The 20,678-nt window shown below is 38.7% G+C and overlaps 1 protein-coding gene across 1 annotated transcript; it reads right to left on the reverse strand.

Annotated features, from left to right (window-relative positions):
* Positions 1–443: 443 nt before the first annotated feature.
* On the reverse strand, positions 444–20,642 carry VPS36 (vacuolar protein sorting 36 homolog). The gene is made up of 14 exons (XM_066176098.1): positions 20,505–20,642; positions 18,622–18,690; positions 15,090–15,160; positions 13,928–14,042; positions 12,418–12,507; positions 10,976–11,062; positions 8,105–8,137; positions 7,908–7,985; positions 7,363–7,497; positions 6,391–6,456; positions 5,770–5,834; positions 5,205–5,289; positions 2,661–2,737; positions 444–2,565 (listed from the first exon to the last, which is right to left on the reverse strand). The coding sequence occupies exons 1-14, from the start codon at positions 20,598–20,600 to the stop codon at positions 2,472–2,474; spliced, it is 1,161 nt and encodes a 386-aa protein (XP_066032195.1). The 5' UTR covers positions 20,601–20,642; the 3' UTR covers positions 444–2,471.
* Between the last annotated feature and the right edge of the window lie 36 nt (positions 20,643–20,678).

The raw sequence follows: 20,678 nt of genomic DNA on the forward strand, positions 1-20,678 counted from the left end.
TTTCAAATGAAAAACATAATCATCATTTAAGACTGCTCCATAAAAAGACAAGCACTATTTGTGTAGGCAGCCCTGGCAAAATGAGGTTGGTCATATATCGTGATACAAATATCCTAGGAATAATCAAAACAGGAAAGGTTCATATATGCACCTTCTGTATTACAGTAGTATGAACTCATGAAAGCACTGCTTGTGTAGACACCTAGAGTTTGACTGTTCTGGCTGGGATGGGTCACAGGCTACTCAGCAACAGAAGCAAGGCCTTCTAATTACATTTAATTCTGCCCTTTAAATCAAAACTGTATCATACCCTTTTAGGTACAAAGTGAGACAGCAAAAATATGATGTGCTTTAAAAACCTGCCCCATGGAACCACAAGATTTTAATGTGTAAAGAAGATAAAGCATTTAAAACATTTAGAAGGAAAAAAACCAACAGAACAATGTATTTAAGAAAATGTTTTAATTTTTCTTACTTTCTAGTAGCCATTTTCTCATGTGTCTGTTTAAATTCTAAACCAGCAATACAATTTACCCTATAGACTTCTTGCCTGGAAGAAGAACAAAGTCAAGGAAAAATCTTGGGAAAGAAAAGCTTGAGAAAGTACCATTATTCTAAATAGGCTCTATTATTATTGCTTAATTAAGATAATGAAACACTCAGGGTTGGAGGAACAGAGGCTGGCAGTTTACACTTGGCATTTCCTCTCTTTTTGTTCTTCCTTCACACAACGTGCCCCCTTGTGGGGAGAGGTTCAGGCCCATGAACCATGGGCCTTCCACGACAGGTTTTTATTGGGCAATAGAGACAGTTGTCACAAAACAGCTTTTTGCTTCCAAATTTCTCACTTTTCAGTCCCTCCTTAGATGTGTGGTGCTTGGTGTACTCTCCTGTGGGTTGTGGGGAGGATGAAGGAAAGCAGAAAGCTGTAAGGCTCCTGAAGAGATGACACCAGGTGATTAACACAGTAGTAATAGTGTGGAACTGGTTCCTTCAGCTGTGTCAAAGACTTAAGTTTTAGCACCCTCATGGAGCAGACAAAAACTGCTTTAAAGAAAGCACTGCATGAAAGTTTGCTTGCGACAAGAGGACACAATTCCCTGGATATAAAGGACATCCTACAAGCCACAGGCATGATCACTGTAGGAATCTCTGCACTGAACTATTGGCAGGCTCTTAATTCATGTCTTAACTCATGCTATGGTAACACTGAAATAGCTCTGAAAATACCTTCAAGGCTCACATTAAAAGCCTTTCTGTCCTTTCTTGTAAAGTTGATCTGGCCATCACAACCACAATGCAGTTACCTGTATGCTGCCCTTGCCCATACCTTGAATTAACTTTATTTATTAAAAATAGTCACTTCAAAATGCCAAAAGTTCAGGTAATGTGGATCATAAACATCCACTTAACTGTTATTATCATGACAGATCTTCAAGTAGTGTAGCAACTCCACTGGAGTTATGAAAACCGAGGCTATTATATTGCATTCAGTGTGAACACAGGGTGAGGAATACCAAACGATACCTTGTGGTTATTAAACACAGGGTGATAGTCCTCTTCTCCCTTCAATATAGAATGCATATTAATTTTCACATATGAGAGGTAAGCAAATGAATTGTTTCCCCAAAACAGGTAACAGGCTGATGAAACAAACAAACAAACGATCTTTTGTTAGAAGTACAAGATAAAATATGAGCACATTAAAGCACAGAATCTGGTAAAGTGACAGGAGGCTGCTCCACTCTGCTACAGAGAGAACAGAGAAAGGGCACTCAAAGTGCAACATAAATGGACAGGAAGGAAGATGGCAAGGAAAGAGAAGGGAGGAAGTCTGTGATAACAATGCTTCTATCGTAAGATATGACAAAATAAACACGGTAATTTCTAGATTCGCATGACATAAAATAATCTCTCCTGCAGCAGGTTCTTTCTGTCTCCAATTCCAGAACCCCAAGATCCTCCCTTAGAAAACTGTTCATCACTTCTAGGAGGAGGGGTTGTTCTACACTAGTTTGTTCCTTATACCCCAGTACACACCAAAGTCCCGTTGCTTATCACTGTGGATACATCTGTCTGCTTTGTTGCTCCAGACATAAACAAACGAATTGGAGTTTGCAGTAACCTGGTCCTGGGTGCTGACCCTCACGGCACTCTACAGCAATACTCTCTCCACTTCTCCTGGAGTGCAATCTTCCCTTGCAATGAAGAACTGCACAGCACATCAAATAAAACTTGAAAAATGAGTGAGTTGTCTTTACACAATAGACATGCTTTGTGATTTCTATCTCCTTTCAGTTCCATGTAAGAGGATTCAGCACTTGAAATACCTGAGAACTGTAAAAGCATTGCAATGTTCATGTCTGTTGCAGTTGACTAACAAAATAAAAATTTTAAAGTCAGTTCTTAGAAGGATTCTGCCCTCTGCTTTTTTTTTCAACTATTACATAACAAATTGGACACAAATGGTATTAGCTTTGTGTCAGAAATAAATTTGGGTAGAATCTTAATCCTTCCACTGAATCATCTCTGCAAAGATGGCCCATCTTTTCAGCAAGAAGCAGCCTAGAGAAAGCAAAAGAAGATATCCTGTATTACTTGCGAACAACATGATAACTAAAGTATTAAACACAGTAATTACAAAGGTAATTATTACTTACCTTTCTTTGGCTAAGAGAACAGACATCCCCACTAGCTTAGCAAACTCATCAGCTGTGAGAGAACCCTTTTCAGATACCTATCAGAAACCAAATACAAAAATAAACAAACTATAATATTAAAAGATCAAGGAAGTTCTCTCAGCTACTGAACCAGGTCTAGCCTTGAAAAGCAATAAACTGGTAGCAAATCCCTTGAGAAGAAAATTTGTCTATTTGGTTCTTTCAAAAGTTCAACTAATTATGAGTATTTCCCCTTAAAAAAAAGTCTCTTCTGTGTCCTGGGAAATTTGCCATGTATAAAAAAGGAGGAGAGAAAAGAGTTAAATCTGTGACAAAAACATATGGTACCCTTTCCTTTGGATTTTTTTAAAGATGCCTTGGGACCAAATGAACTGAAAACTTAGAATAGCTTGGACAGCAGAATACACTCTCCATCAGTATTTACACAGCAGAACTATTCTAAGTGATTCTGCAAACACTGAAGCCTAAATGAGGAAATAAAACACCTGTTCAGGGCAGCGCATCAACGTAGAAATATAAGTCATCTCAGGTGGAAGAGAAGAATTTGAGTTTTATGGCATTTAAAATACACCCACTGCCTACAGTAAATTCCCCAAGCCTTAGTACTTCACATGGCATTATGGCATACTAGAGGACTAACTAAAAGCCACCATCACATTCAGCTGTGAATGTCAAAAGACAGATTTACTCTTGGGACTCAAAACTTTGGCGCTTTTGTGTCAACCATGCTACTTAATAAAATAAAACCTTCTCACACATGTTGGACATGTGGATGTTTAAAAGACTAGATAAATACTATATATGAAGTCTAGACTTATTATTGCACTGAATTTCCCAGACAAACATGTTTTATTCCCTAAAAATTAATAATTCTTCCATTTCTCCATTGCTTTAGATTCAAACAAAGTTGTAAATCCGGAGGTAGTTGCCATTTCCTGCTTCCCACATAACTAGGTGGGGAGGGGTCTATTCTGCATCATTCTCAGCAGTAGTCCTTTCACAGAAACTCAGATTAAATTAGTCCTAACATGAGATTTTCGGAAGCTAAGAGATCAAATCTGACTAATGGATGTCAGCTCTACAATATGATTAATTATTTTTCCCTCCCAAACCACTACGCTCATCAAGGGTGACTCTGGGTTCCTTTGATGTCCATGTCATTTCCTGTGTTCCCCAGCCATTTAAAACCATATCTCTCTCCTGCCTGAAACCCTATGGCTTCCTTTCACTCCTCAAAACTTCATGTATAATGTGCAGTAACATTAAAGCATGGGGTGCTGTTGGCCACAAGTCTGATGTCATCTTCCCTTTCCCACACAAGCTAGTCTTCCTCAGTTGAAGCCTCTCCCTTCCATTCTTCTATGGAGCCAAAGTCTCATATTATGAAAACAACAGGAAAAAATGCACCTTGGTAATAAATCCACCATCTGCTACTTTTTGCCGTTGACCTCCTTTATCATCAAGAAAGGTTTTACCTTTCTTTTCAAAGACATAAGCACTCTTTCTAAAGACATAAAGATCATGAAAAACCAAAAATAAAATAAAAATAATCAGAAAAAAGCCCTAAAATGGTCTTGGTATTTTTCTATAAATTTAAGAAAATAAACTGAGAATATTAACATATACTGAAAGACTTAAGCATTTTAGTGTTGTGGATGTAGAATGGAATCTTTGAAATGACTGTAAACATTTCTCTAAAAATCTTTCTGATGAGCAAAAGCTATATGGTGACAATCATGCAAAATGCACTGAGCAGTCTACCTTGTGTCAAGTGAGGAGATGCCTGTGCTAGATCTACTTTTTCTACACTGCCCCTTCTTTGACTTTGACATTTAACTTTGGATACACTGGATCAGCCTTTTCCCAAATTTATGAAAATCAAAAAATTACATACCACTCAGAAAGACACGGAAAAATGTAACAAATAATGGGATAACAGGACTGTAAAGTGTCCAGAGGCAGCAAGACCACAAAGGTTTATGATACTGGGCAATTCACACTATCTTTTTCCCTGATGAAGCTGGCTTAATTCTACACACACTACTCTCCAACTGAGAGCTCTTCACAGCAGCAAACTCAGAACACATACAATCTACTGTTGTGTGAAAAAAACCCAAACCAAACAATCACCTATATCAACATTTAAGAGCTGTTTCCAACTGCCTTCTAGAATAACATGTAGAGTGTATGAAGTCCACTTCTGTTAAATTAGGTGCTCAATACATGCCATGAATTTCAGCCTACAGTGCAAAAGATTTGGAGGACAGCTGAAGGTTAATGAAGTTTGAAAAGAGATAGAAAAGTGATTTATTCCTTAAAGAGAAAGTAATGACTACAATTATTGCCTGCACAGAACTTTGAAGATGAGGAGTGCTATTTAAATATTTCTCTTAGAAGATATGAAGTGGAATGCTTTGTATTTTGAAACCTCAAGAGGAAATCCCATACCTCAAGTTTTTTTACCTAATGTGTTTAAATTTCCCTAGCGTGGTCAGAACACTGAAGGAAATGAAATACACTTACTGTCTCTAAAGCAGCAGCAACCATTTCCTCTTCGTTATGAGACTGGAGTTCAATCACCATCACACCACTATCAAATATCCGAAGCCTAAAATCAGAAAAGAGAGACAAAGTACCTAAAAACCTTCTGCACATCACTTATAGTCATGTTTCTAATGCATCTATACCTCTAATACATCCACACCATTACCTTTTTAATGTAACCACATTAAAAATGGGAAAAAAAAATCCCCCAAAACCCAAACAAGCTCTCTAAGATTAACTTAAGCTTAACAGCATATTCAAAATCTGAAAAGACGAAAGAACAGGGCATATGTTTGGCCTTGGTTAAACCCTTTTCCAGTCTGAAAAAATTGTAAGTGAAAAACGTAATGATTTCCTAGCTGAAAATTAGTGTTTTAATGTAAAGTGGATGTTGGTGCATACGGCAGCATCCTTTGAGCAAAGAATTACTTTGTTAAAAATACTCACAACAACCACAAAAAAATCTACTTCAAGTAAAATATTAAATCACCACAGTCTGACCTGTGAGTGCCATGCTTTATAAACAAATCTGTAAAGCTCTTACCTTAGTGGCAATTTCAGTGATTCCAGCATTTTACAAGCATTTACTAAATCTTCTGGTGACAGCAACTATTAAAATAGTGAAACATATTTATTCACAGCTTGCATTTCAGGTGTATAGTATAACATCAAAACAAACAAAGTATTGGTAGCTATAAAATACACCAGGCTACACTTATTGTTAATTCTTTTTCCTTTCTATTGTGCAGTCTATGTTCTTGGCTTCTATGCTCCTTTCTGTACCCTTACTATGTGTTCTATAATAATCCTTCTTGCCTTGTTTACAGAAAGAATTGCTGTATTTTGTTTAAAAATTCCCAGAACATTCACCATTCTTTAGTAGTCTCTGACCTTTAAGTTTTCTTACCAGATAAGTATGGATTTTCCCTTTTACAGGGTAGCATAAAAAGCAGCATACATTACTACAACTTACAAAGGATACATAAGTATTATAAGGAAGAATGAGAAAGGAGAAAGGTAGAAACCCTCCAATTTTAAAAAAGAGCTGATCACACTGTGTTGTAAACAAGTAGAATGAGCAATTGGTAGGAAACATTTTTACCCTTTTTAATTTCCTTATGCCTGAAGTGTTGTTATAACATACTGACCCCAAGCAGTGGCTCACCTCTAGCCCTCGAGCACGGTTCACCAGGCAGTAAACTTCTGTAAGAGACATGATCCCCCCTCGCTCCTGTGTTAATGAGCACAAGACTGGTGAGGGAAACAGCACTAACCCAGCAAAAACAGCATCCCTGCTTGCAGGTGGCTGATTAAACAGGTGACACAGACGGGCTAAATGATGGGCTCTAATGCGAAAAACTAGAGGTAAGTTGTACCTTTCACTAATCATCTTAAAATGCAAAATAGTGACTACTAGACCCAAGGACAGTGAATTACTTTGATTTTAAAGTAGAGAATAAATCACAGGAACAAAGAATTTGAACATATTAAATCTAGCAATCAATTTACATTTTTACTTCTCACACAACCTCAATTTTCCATTCTGATCACAGTAGGTAGCACATACCTTTCACAAAAATACTGTAGCATATATGCTTTTACGTAGGAGGATAGCCTTAGGAATTGCAACATGAAATCTAACTTTTTGGTGAGAAACCTGTAATCTTTAATAGTGTAAGATACACTAGAACAAGAGATATTACTATGGGCCGGTAATCTACTTACTAATTCTGTCCTATATTTGCAAAATATGTAAATTTCAAGCAGTTTAAAAAGACTCATTCCTTATATTTTCTGTCGGTGCCATTTCACTCTTTCTTTAAAAAAAGAAATATTCTGCAGCAACGGATGAATATAGGGCTGTTCAAATAGAAGAAAGACCACTTGAACAGTTTTCTAAATCTCATCAACATTTTGCCAATTAGAAGTTGATGCCACTTAGTCCAAAGAAAAAATTCGTACTTATATTTAAACTTTTTTATTCAAAAAGACAACATATATTCCTCCCATAAATATTGAATAGGAGGCTGTGCTGCTAAATCAGCTTTAAAAAGAGGCAGAGTACTACAGCCAAAACACACTTACATCAAAATTCAGCAACACATGGAAAATGCTGGTGCAAGATGTGGTGCTTTACCTCTAAGGGTGTCTGCAGGATTCCAGCCAGTTGCTTTGCCAGCTGCATGTGGTACTCTGTACCAGATCCATATGTTTCTCTTGTAACTGGGTTAGCTATACCCATACTCAGTAGATAGGACTTAAACCTAATGGTCTGAACAGGCAAACAAACAAATAAATTTAGAAGTGCATCAGCTAATGAGTGACTCTGGTTTGTAAAAATTTTTGATTTTATTACTATAACAGTTTTGGTTAATAAATCCTTCAGTTTTCTACCACTAAGTTAATTATTAGGCAAAGAGAAGGCAAGACTTAGGCAATTCGCTTTTGACCAGCACAGGTAATAAAACAGAAAAATTTATAAAAAAGCAGTAAAAGCACTGCTTTTAAAAAGGGTTAAAAGAAAAATTAACAGTAAGCAAGTAAACTCTACACCAAGCATAAGAGACTAAACGCAACAAAACCAACCAGCAAGGGGTTTTATTAACATTACATTATTAAACAGGTAACTTTTTGCTTTTCATAGGAACATTTTTGTAGAATTTAAAAACAACATTAATTTACCTCATCCTCAGTGATGTCACCTTGTTTTTCTTTAATCTTGTTAGCTATTGACTTGGACAATTCCACCATTTCCTTAGCCTATCAAGAAACACACACAGATAAGTCAACTTCCAGCTCAAGAGAAAAAAGTGTTCTTAAAACTGAGAAAACAAGCATTAAGGCTATTTGCCCAAGTGACACATGCCATCCATCCATACCTTCTCCATTAGTTTGCTAAGGTCCTCAAAAGCCTGAAATGAAAAGCACACAATGCAGATCAGTATAATTACAGCATTCAGTTTTATGGACACAGGGAGCTGCCTTTGTCCACCTACCCAAGCTATTCATAAGAGCTGCTACCCCTTTAGATGAGTATGTTACAATATGAGATATCATACCTTATTTGTTGATACAACTGTTTTACAGCATATCTTATAATTAAAATAAAAAACAAAGAATGAAGAAGAGAATCAAACAATCACATACTTTTCCAGTATATGAATAGAATTTCAGTATGCTTTATCATGTCCATTTGAAAGGAAGGGACAATGAGATACTGAGTCCCAGAAAAGATTAAACTGTCCAAGGTTGTTATGCTCTCTGTAAGGTGGGGGAAGTTTTCTGGGTAGGATGGTAGGTTTTATTCCAACACTTAATCCTCACTCAAGGAGATCTGTTGTTTCTGGCCAGTTGCAAGACAGCTGTAAAGCTACAGATGTAATCCTCCTGACAAGACAACTTTACTTTCATCAGTGATGTTACTTAGTTAGCAAGAAACACTCATTTCAAATGAGCAAGGAAGACTGAGGGACAAAACCTCTGAAATGTGTGGCAACGCCTCTTCATTTAAGTACACCAATAAAATGCTGTGGTCTCAAATACAACTCTACAACAACCCACAAAGGGGTTTTAGGCTTAAATAAATCATACTTTAAAAACAGCTGAAGGTATACTGTAATTCCAAACTTTTAGTAATGATAAACTAGCATTGAAAAATTCAGGTAAGAAAAAAAAAAAAAAGAGAGCTAATAACTCCATTAATGCAACTACATTAAAAAGCAACTCTCTTTTCTCCCACCCTCATCAACACACATTCATTCAGCCTTCTCACTTCTCTCAAATACATGACAACATGTCCAGGTGGCCGAACTTTTCAAACATACTTTTTTGAACAACTGGTGTGAGAAAAATTCCTGAACCTTTTCATCTGAAGTTTGCCTGACAGCAGCACCCAAGCCCTCCAGCCACAAGTAAAGAAGGTTCAGTTACACTGCCAAATGGCCAGAGAGACATCTTCCCTACAGCTTCTAATCACTGCCTTTATGTCATTTCTGGCTTACTCTGACTAATCCCCCACTATAAAGACACACTTCAGCAGTATTTTTGCAGGAAAACCCCTTTGTTTCCATCTACATTTAGGTGCCTTATGTAGAAGCTTATTGGTCAGAGATGCAACATGCAAAGAACAAAAGGAGACGTCTCTAGAAAGGGACAGGGTTTGCTTTTCACGTCCTGATAGTGCCAGTGTTTCTCCACTGACTGGACAAGTTTAGCCTCCTAACTATTGGTTAACCTGAGTTAGTTATCCAAAATTAAATGGTCCAGAGGCAGGAAAGAAAATACCACTGAATAACACTTTTATAACACTATTATACCACTGTATAACAATAATTTACCACTAAGAAAACAAAAGTTTCTCTTTGGAATACTTCTTCTTACTCCCTAATCTGCCAGATTGAATAATTCACAATAGATTTCCCAATCTCTAGTGTAAATCAAAGTCCTGCTATTCTACTTGTACATGATATCAACAACAAGTTTTCTGAGAGGGCTTTTCCCAGCTTATTTCTGATCTCTATACCTGCATGAAAACAACATTCATCAAAAGAAGCCCTGATTTAGCTAAATAAACAGTAGGCTGGGTCTAACTCCTCCTCTGCCTGAGTCACCCAGGGCAGGCCTGGAAACAAAGGGGAATGTGCACACACCTAACAGGAACTTCCTCAGATAAACAAAAGGCTAAAGAACTGGATTCTTATCAGCACTGAACAGCAGATGCAGGAAGCCTTTTCCTGGAAGCCAGGGCACCATTTTTTAAATTAAGTCATTTATAACATTTAAAGCTGGAGGAAGGCAGGATTTTACAAGTCATGGTTTTCCTCTGCTCATACAACATGTTTAAATGGATTTCTTTTACTCTATGACAAAGCTACTAAAGGAAAAAATAAGCAGACAATGCCTTTTGAACTATATACACACGCATGTAACCACAATACCTTTTGAACTACACACAAAACTTCATTCATTACATTCCTCACAGACAGAAACCAAAAAAAGTTTAATGCTCCCAGTATCTGAAAGAGCACGTGGCCTGCAAAGGCACTTTAATTTTTATAACTGTTACAGCAGGGAATGCTTTTTTCTCGTGGCACACTGAATCCCATAAAGCTTTGCCACAAGAACAAATCTGCTGCATGTAGCTGATGAGTACTTTTGTATCAATCTCTACTACCAAGACACACTGTTTTTGAGGGTATTGCTCTCAGGTATACATGAAGAAATTAAATGCCTCCGCTGTCCATCAGTACAGATATCTGGAATTCAACTGTTGTGCTGGTTCTACGGAAAAGGATGGTCTCCGTCTAGCCCAGGTATTTTGCAAAATACAACATCTTGTTGATGCCTGGACTGCAAATCATTTTACTGTAATTCTAAGCCTATATGTAACATCTAAAAACCTGACTATAAGAGGAAAATCTAGCTTTATCACAGTTAGGTGCAGACACTTGGATCAGCATATTCTACTTAATACTCCAATTTCAGTTGAAATCGATATTAAATTCTTTCAATAAATACACACTGCTAGTTTCAAAGAACAATCTTCTTGAAAGGAATTGTTTAAATGAAGTACCTTTACATATATTGATAAGCCAGTCAGACAAAATAAATTACTGTAAGCTGTACACTCTTAATCATTTCAGACTTCTCAACAAAACCAATAAATAGTCTCAGCTGTCACTAAAAGAAAGTGTGAATGAATGTAAATAGTTCAGGCAGGTGGTTGACCTTGAAACTTCAGAAGTACCTACCTCGGAAATGTTTTTGTCAGTCTCTTTTCTTTTTTCTTCTAATTTCCTTTCAATACCTACAATTCCTACGGCCCTTACTCTTCCTGCCTGAAAAGAAAAAAAAAGAAAAAAAAAACAACAACAAAAAAAAAACAAACAAGGAAAGAGTCAAAATAAGAAATGCTAAGTTTGCCTCACTGTGAAAATTAGAGGACTGGAAATATTCCCCCAAACAGCAGACATCATTCATATAATATTCCACCCATTTCTTGACAGCAATTTTTAAACCACTGTAAAAAAAATAAACAAGAAACGTGAACCATGTACGAATTTGCTGTACTGGACAAATAATGATATTGATAATATATTGAAGCTATTACTATGGCTTAATATCCAGACTGAGTATTCCAGCTCATCTCAATTCTACCCTCTCAAGTCCATGTGAACATCCATACTAGAGCTGTGGAAATGCCTGAGTGTATTACTTCAAGAAATCCAGCCTAAAGAAATAGAAACATAGAAACACAATGCTGAGTACAGTCTAATTTACCTTCTTAAGAGGTATTAGAGGGTGGATGATGGTGAAACTTTTACCAGATGCCAAATGTGTTCTAGAAAGGCTGGTACCTAAGTGGCAGCAGTGTCAGGCCTCTCATCTCTGACTGCAAAGCTTAGCACAGGTGTTAAGTGAATGAGTTAAAATATTAAATCATCATAATCTGATCCGTGACTATGACTTAAGTAAAGGTAAGGCATTTTGATTAGATTTTTCATGCACTACGCCAAATACAGCTGTGCTTATAGGTACTACATTTACTAAAGGGGATGTACAGGATTTCATGTTGAACAATCTTTAAATTATCCTATTTCACTCATACAGTACTATATATTCATATATTCAGCACATTAATATATAGAAAAAATGCCTACATGTTTATCAGAGTTTATGACTTAGAAGTACGAAGGCAGATAAAGGTTATCTAACATAAGACATTCTCCCTAACAACTGTCCATTTAAAATACAAAGTTAAATCAAACATATCAGTTTCAGAGTTATACAAAAGTCACATGTTATATATTTGACTTCCAGCCACAAAAAAAAATAAACCAGGAATCACAATTAAGACAAAAAATTTTCCAGCAACAAAGTATATGCAAATAAATACTGTACTTGCACAATTATGTGTGTGTGTGTCTAACTAAAACAAACAAAAAAAAAAGGAGGTCATTATCTAAGCACACTCAAGAAAGAGAGGCTACTGTGTTCTATCAGGTGAAAAATGCAAAGGTAAAACTAATTTATGCCAGTGAAAAAACAGGCAAACTAAAGCTGAATTCCTGCACATGCCCATGATGTTGGCTAGAGACACAGGCTGGATGTGGTGTATGGGGGTGGCAAGAAGTAGCAACGAGACATTACACGCAGATCCTGCTCAGAAGCTCTGCACATACTCTTCACATACCCGTGAATCCTTGTTAACCTGCATGGCCTGACCAGTGGGCATGCTCTCCCATCTCCTTTGTGTCATCTCTTCTGATAACCGTCTGTAGAACTGCAAACATTAAACAGGGACAACAGATGTTTCATGAACCGTGCAGAGCACCTCTGGGTACTTTTAGCATCTTGGTGATGAAATAAACTTCACAAAGCATGGAGACAAAACATGGTAACACCTACATAGCCATGGTACAGAACTCATTATATGGAAATTCTTAATGTCCAGTCTTCAAAAGCATTCACATTAGAAGAGGAGCCATCTAGTCACTAAGTACTTCTATTATAAAGTATTTCTTCAGATATTCAACATGTCCCAAACCATGTTAAATGTTGAGGTATACTCAAAGGCATGTTTTTAAAGGAAGGAGAGCTGAGCATCCAACTGTTGCTGATCTGCTAATTCAACAATATAAAAACAACCACAGAGATCAATTACACTGATTTATTTATTGCTAATACCAGAAGGTGACAATAGTTAACACTAAGTGTATCCTACTGACCAATATCAAGAAAGAAAATCTATTCCACCCTTTTCGTTGTCCAGGTTCACAGGAACGCATTCTGAAGTCATAAAGAAAGGCTGGGGTTTAACTTATGTGCCAGGCAACCAGAAAGCACAGTAAGTTTGATTTTCAGACACAACATTAAAATAAATACGATTATGATTGTGAGAAACACACATTTATACTATGCATAAATCTCTGTCATCATAATCTGAAAACTGCTCACAAAGAAATGACAGTGAGTCTGATCAAGCACATGCCTTTTTAAGACATTTCTAACTAACTTGAGTTGCAAATCTGATTTTCTGCAGTGAACGGGTAGAGCTTTTTCCACAGTCCAAAGTTAAAGTTCTCAGTCTTGTCAAACGTGGATCTTCCACTGTGAAATTTTTTTACAGAGTGCAATTTCTTTGGTTTTTACGATAAGCTTTCTTTTAAGAATACATTACATTTTTCTCAGAATGCTCAAAGCCTTTGAGATTTGGTGTAGGCTAAAAACAATTATACAGTGTAAAATGAACAAAAGTTCTGAGGCAACAAAAGGGGTTCAGCAATAAAATTAGAGAGATAATTAGGAATAAGTTGTATGATTCCTGTTCAATAGAGGGTTAGATACAAAGAAACATCTTCTACTCTGTTAAACATTTAACAGGTTTCAGAGATGTCATTTTGGAAAATCCCATGTTCAATTTAGTAGATTAGAAAATGAAGTATAAAATTATACTAAACCCCCTAAAATAAGGACTAGCCTAGTAATGCTTCTTGACATTTCTGGAACCCTATTTGCACTATTTAACAAAAGTATAGAACATGGGAGGCTCATAGTGTTTGCCTCCCAAAAGGATGTACTGAAAAAGCTCCACCTCAAAAGTAAACATGGAAAGATCATGGGAAATTATCACTAACACAGCAAGAGGAAAAAAGCATGTCCAAAGACCTGACTGTGCTTAGCATCCCCCGTACAAGACTTACCTCAATCTGCCCATGTTCCTTGAAAGAAAGCTTGATGTAGGAATATTTGCTGCTTTGGAATGGACCAGGCTCTTTGTTTGAAGAAGCAGGGTGAAGATGAACTACTATTTTGGCACTAAAGAAAAGGTACAGGAAAAAGAAGATATTTCTGTAATATCTATATAAACTATTTCAGCATCAAAGTTAACGATTTCATCAAAATCTCTATTAACTATCTCACCTAAGAGTTCAAGATCATCAAATAATGCTTTATATTTATGCATCAACATTTAAATATTTTGATGAAGTAGACCTTGCATAAAAATTACAACAGCCTCTAAAGCAGAAACATTTTACAAATTTAAAATGTACCTAACATCAATCCTTAAGAAATGAACATAACAGATTTTAAAATTTCAAGCAATAATTTCCAAAAAACCTTTCAGTTAGGATAAAAACTGATTGCCAAGTTGTCATTTAATTTGGCAGTAGTTATAGCAGGTCAAAACCCAAAATATGCTATCTTTGACACAGGAAAACAAGAGGTCTCACTATTATGTATAACTTATCCCACTTTTATATGTCACTTGTGGACACTGTGTGTGAACTTATCCAAAACCAACACTCAAAGCCAACATGCATGAAAATAACAGTCTAAAAGGACAGCTACTACCAAAACAAACCTTGGGAGGGCATGATTTTAGGGAAATTTACAGACTGCTATCACAACATGACTGCAAGTCCTCCATTCCCATCTCATTTTACTGATGATCTTTGCATTGGTCTTTACTAACTTCTCCAGCATTAGTGAATGAACTGATTTCTTCAGAATACCTCCAGCACATTACCTTACCAATCAGACTGTAGGCTGCAAGCGGATGTTAATTGTGTATCTATTTCTCCAGCCAAAGTTTCTTCTCTCTTTAGAAACTTAAAATCATAGAATCATTTATGTTGGAAAAGACCTCTAAAATCATCAGTAGTGATTCCATGACAGTTACTTAACAAATCACACCAGTCATGACTCTCTTACACATTTGACCTCAATGGTCCTTGTGACTGCCAGTATGGAAACTTAAGATTGCAAAAGGAACCTACCACGAATTCATATTTAATATTGGGTACCTCACAAAACATGCATGTGAAAGGATCCAGCTGAAAAAGACAATGAAGATGGCCATACCTCTTCCCTATCCCAGCTGCTTGCTCTTCAATAAACACAATCTGAGACAGAGGCACAGCAATGCAGCGCTCCTGGAATAAACACCACAAACACAGGTGAATTAAACCATAGCCTGTCTATTCACTCTCTAAACCCAAGTGCTCTCTTTCCCATTTCACAACCAGTATGGATATCTACAGGTGCTGCCTGAAGCACTCTATGTGAAATATGATGGTAACAACAGTGTATTACAGTGAAATATATGTAGAAAACTAAAATTTAAACTGAGTTCTAATTAATTAAAAAAGTCAACAAACAAGTGTCAATGAGTCAACTTGAAAAACCTCAAGCTAGATTCATAGAATGGACTATGAGATTTAACAGATCTTTAGAACTAAGGTCAAAATTTTAACACTAAAATTTCCACACTACTGCACCTTACCTCTGTAGGTGCACAATACTCACAAGTTCTTGACATTTTTGCATTGATACTACTTAGAGAGCCACAAAAATATCCAAACCCACCATTCTTTTTATATGCTGAATATCTAAAATCTGTATTATTGTCTGAATGCAACAGGAATTTTTCCATCCATCCTACAGTGAAGGACTTAATCCAGCAGTTGATGCATCTCACCACACACTTATTGGACTATGCTTTAAACAAAACAGAGCAAGAAACAAGGCTGCATCCATCTGCTGGAAACTAACATACCCCAGGCTAAACTCTTTCTACATGCCTTTGAGACAGGAATTGCTATGGCAATGGTTCAAAACATCTAATAAGGTGCCTGTTCTTGTTTTGGGGAACATCCTCTGAGGAACATCATCTCCCACACAGCACCTTGGTGACTGATACAGTCACACAATGCAGGAAACACAGGTTGCATTCCCTCTCTGAACTTCTCTTTTCCACCTGCCACTGCCCAGCACCAGTTTACAACAGACACTGTTACAGAGCCCTCTCAATCCCTACTACCAAAATTGTTCCTCTTGGTATGGAGTAATTAAATACCCATTAAATTTGAGAGCAGGGAATATACATGCAGGAACTCTAACTAATAAATAAATCTCTTACTGGGAAAAAAACTGCAGTTGTACTTCCTTTTCTAAAAACTCTAAATGCAAGCTATCTAGGCTCATCTATTACTCTAGTTTCTAAAGCCCTAACAAACAGTTAAATGTTTGTAGAACAGCCACAAAGTTCTGGACACTTTAAAAGATAGGAAATAAGATACTTCTGTTAAAAAAGGTTTTGAAAATGACAAAAAGAGTTCAACTATATATAGCAGGTGCACTGTCAAAGTAACAGATTACTTTAGTTCCAAGATAGAAAGTTATGAACTTATTTTAAGTACAAGGACTTAGAATCACCCCTTCCTGATGAGAGAAGCTACAGGAAGGGATACAAAACCAGAAATGTGTTAAATATGCTGTGTGTTTATCTGAATGTTGTCTTCTAATGTCTCATGCTCACATTATGCATGATCTTATCATTTCAAATTTTGTACAAATCTAGCTATGTAACAAACTTTACTGAATTCCCTTTTTCTTTTTAAACACTGTTCAACTGCAGATGGCATGTAAAAACAGCAGCTATAGGATCCAGCTGTCTGTTTCTGTAAGGTTTGCTATGTTAACCTGTGCCCCACTAATTATTATTCATTGTGACACAGTAAGAAGGGGACTCTCCCTACAAATTTATTCTAGGTAAGTTAGCTAAGGTTTCTAAGTCTGATGTTAAACCACAGCTGAGCTTAGACAGCAACTCACCAAGACAACAAAAGGGCACCATGCTTCCCCTGTTTCAGTCTTGACAGCTTAAAAATGAATCAGTTTTATTTACCCCACTAACAACGTTAATTACATCTCCCAGTCAGAACTGGGTAATTTCTGCCCATCTCCAGGCCACATTTCTGCCACTTCCGTTAATCAAGCCTGAGCTTTTCAGAATCTTTGCTGAGTTAAATTAGTTAAAATAAAATTATTTTTCTTCTTCTCCAAGGTCTTTCTCTTCTGATTTAACAAATTCATTGCCCTTGGAAGAGTACAAGAAATCACATGGCCTGGGAGCAGAAGGAGAAATTGGGGAAAAGATACAAATGTAATCTTTTTGTTGGAGAGTATGGAGAAAAGTTCAGTCCTAAGACTTGCTGAAGCCATAAAGCCCAATCTTACTCCAAGCATGGAAGAAGTCCAAGTGAGGAGATTAGACACAGTGGCTGTTGCAGTACATGCTCAGCTCTCAAACAGAGATGCTGATGAAGAAACAAAGAGTGATTAACACACAGTTTAAGTACATTATCTCATGTGATAATGTGATGACTGTGCAAAAAAGGCCCATGTTAATTTATACAGAACAGCTCATAGTCTGGACAATCAGCCCTAACTTGTGTAACAGTAACTCCACCATGGGTAACAGCTCTTTAAACATTTTGAAAGAATTTGTATTAAAAATAGGTCTACTGTTCCTGCAAACAGTCCGTAAAGAAAAAAATCATACTGCTCTGCCAAATTAGGAACATCCTTGGTGACATTACCTTCAGAATGCTTTTAGCAGCTCCCTGCTTTGAAGCAAGGATGTGATATTTGCTAAGGATCAGCCTTTGAGTGGGAGAGGTGCTTCAGCTGCCCTTGCACAAAAGCCCAGTGAAATACAATTTGCTTTTGAAAAGTTGTCAGCTAAACGTGCTCTGTCTAAACTTTGGCTTTCAGGGTTAATCTCAATTACTGTGTCCAAAACAAGCACAATCCAACCTGGTCTGAGGAAGATTTCTCCTTCAACTGCATCTGTGGAGTGGTGCCCACTGTCACAGTCTCTGCTTAGAGCTTTATGCGTTTGTGGTCTCTGTCTCCCACTTCCAGCCTGCATTCCCAGGCTGTGCTTGATGACACAAAGCCTTCAGCAGCTTTACTACAGTTACCACACTGTAGTTGTGGCAGTGTCACTTAACCTGTGACCAGCTGTCCACAGCAGTACAGTAAATGTTTTGGCTGATTGAAGGGATGGTTCAGGGCAGGAACAGGCACCTGGGAGGGCAAGATGTATGCAAAACTATACTGCCACCAAACACATCCTATTATCAAATCATGGTCTGGGACTATATGGTGGGAGCAGAATATATGGTGGGGCACCTTGGACTTGAAATCAACAGGGAAGAAAACACTTTCCTAGACAAGGAGCACAGGAGAGAACTTCACATTATGATTTGTCTGACATATTCAACTTCAGGTTCAAAATCTATGGTTTTTAGTGCATGACACCAAGATCTTTCCTCCTTTATTTCTGTGCAGTAGAAATGAAAAATTTATAGGATACATTCCTATACCTTCTCATCTCTGCATGATTATTTTATTAAAACAGGACTAGGTGAAAGAACACTACATAATCTTTCTGCTGAGAGCCAAGAAGTGGACTATACTTGTACAACAAAACACACACAAAGGCAGGAATAATCCCCTCTCTGTTTGCAGGCTTTTCATTGCAAGCTACATGTTGTTTATTACAGAATTTACAATTGAATGACATACAGGAGACAGAAGTGGGACTTACATGATTCTTCTGATCCCTCCAGATCAGTCTGTGGGTGCTCAGCAGTAAAACTCCACTACCGAATTTCACCTGGGCAGGAAAAATAAAACAGACCAACAACAAATTGAACCAGTAAGTTATATAAATAGTGGTCTTAGAAACATTACACCTTACCACAACACAGCAATCAGATTTAACAAGCCAGTATTTTGAGAACACTCCCCTTTTTTTTTCCCCCCAGAAAACAAAATACATGAAGTTTAGAAGTTTAGGAAACAATGGAGAAAAATAATATAAAAGAATTAGGTGGATAAACACAAACTTCCTTTTTCAAGTGTATAAACTTTCCCCCAGGAAATTCTGAGGGATCCTCCCTCCATATACTCTGCAAGATATACAAAAGTTCTTAAATGTATTTTAAACAGGGCTATTGGTTTTGGAACATTTACTATATGCTGACAAAGAAGGCAGAAGTTATGCAATAAAAAGCAAAGCAACCTAATAAAAAGATGCTGCACACAGTCTGAAATCTTCCATCCTATCACACAGGAGTATTGCTTCTACCTGTGTTGCTGTTGAAAAGCTCTTTACTTATCAGACAGCAAACAGTACTGGAAAATCTGCATTAGCAAATTTCTTCCACCTTGTAAAATTGGAGGCACGTTTTTACAGCTTTTTGTGAGGGCATGGAGTTTGTGAGGGCATGCAACTGGTGTAGAAAAATGGAGAGATCAAGAGTCAGTCCGGCAGTGAAGTGCAGCAATAAACAGGATGGGTGAGGAAAGAGTAGAGGGTGTGACAGCACCCAAGACGACTCAAGGGTGAATTGTGGGTCATGCCCTGAACCACGCCAAAGCCAGGGCTCAGCCCACCACAGGAGTGACAGCCCGAGCAGTGGGCAGAACTTTATGACAGTGACACTGCCTACACAGACCCTGTGGGGTCGCAACCCTCACCCCATGTCACACACATTGTCTAAGGCCTTTCTCACAGAACCACAAAATCAATTAAATTGGAAAAGCCCTCTGCGATCATCGGGTCCAACCTATGTCAGCCAGACCACGGCCTTGAGTGCCACGCCCAGTCTTTCCTAAACACCTCCAGGGACGGTGACTCCACCACCTCCCAGGGCACTCCGCTCCCACACCTAATCAGCCTTTCTGTCAAGAAATCCTTCCTAATGGCCAACCTAAACTTGCTCTAGCACAGTTTAAGGCTACTTCCTCTTTTCCTGTCACTTGTTGCCTGGAGGAAAAGACCGACCCCGACCTGGCTGCACCCTCCTGTCAGGCAGTTGCAGAGAGCAATAAGGTCCCCCCAGAGCCTGCTCTTCTCCAGGCCAAACAATCCCAAGCCCTCAGCTGCTCTCTCTAAGACTTGTGCTCCAGACCTTCCCCCAGCTCCGCTGCCCGTCTCCGGATGCACTCCAGCACCTCAATGTCTGTCCTGAGCTGAGGGGCCCGGAACTGAACACAGGATTCGGGCCGCGCCCTCACCGGTGCTGAGTACAGGGGGACAATCCCTGCCCCGCTCCTGCTGGCCACACCATCACTGATACAGGCCAGGATGCCATTGGCCTTCTTGGCCACCTGGGCACACTGCTGGCTCACGTTCAGCTGCTGTCGACCAGCACAGCCCCTCGAAGCCTGCAACTCCGCCCTAATCTCCTCACAGAGACAAACCCCGCCAGACCCTGGCGCAGAACGTCCTCCCACACCCCCGATCGATGCTCCGCCTGCAGGCCAAGCCCTTGGCACCCTTTGTGTCGCGTCCCTCGCCCGACGCCGCCGGCACTCACAGCCCTGCCCCCCCTTGTCTGGGGCCCACGGCCGCGTCCTTTACTCTCCTCCCCCGCCCCGGCCGCGTCGCCAGGCCCCGCGCGGGGCGGCTCCAGCTCCTGTCACCTTCTCCTCCCCGTCGCTGAGGCGCACGCCGCGCTGCTGAACCACCAGCGTCTCTCCCAGCTCCAGCAGCCCGGTGGTCCAGGAGAACCGGTCCATGGCCGCCCTTCCCCTCCCGCGCCGGGCCGCGGCCGCTGGGCGTGCGGGGACGGTGTGCGGCTGCCCGGCGCCCCCTAG

The sequence above is a fragment of the Chamaea fasciata genome, unplaced genomic scaffold, assembly GCF_029207755.1.
Source record: "Chamaea fasciata isolate MVZ Bird 193981 ecotype frontalis unplaced genomic scaffold, bChaFas1.0.hap1 SCAF_2, whole genome shotgun sequence".
NCBI lineage: Eukaryota > Metazoa > Chordata > Aves > Passeriformes > Sylviidae > Chamaea > Chamaea fasciata.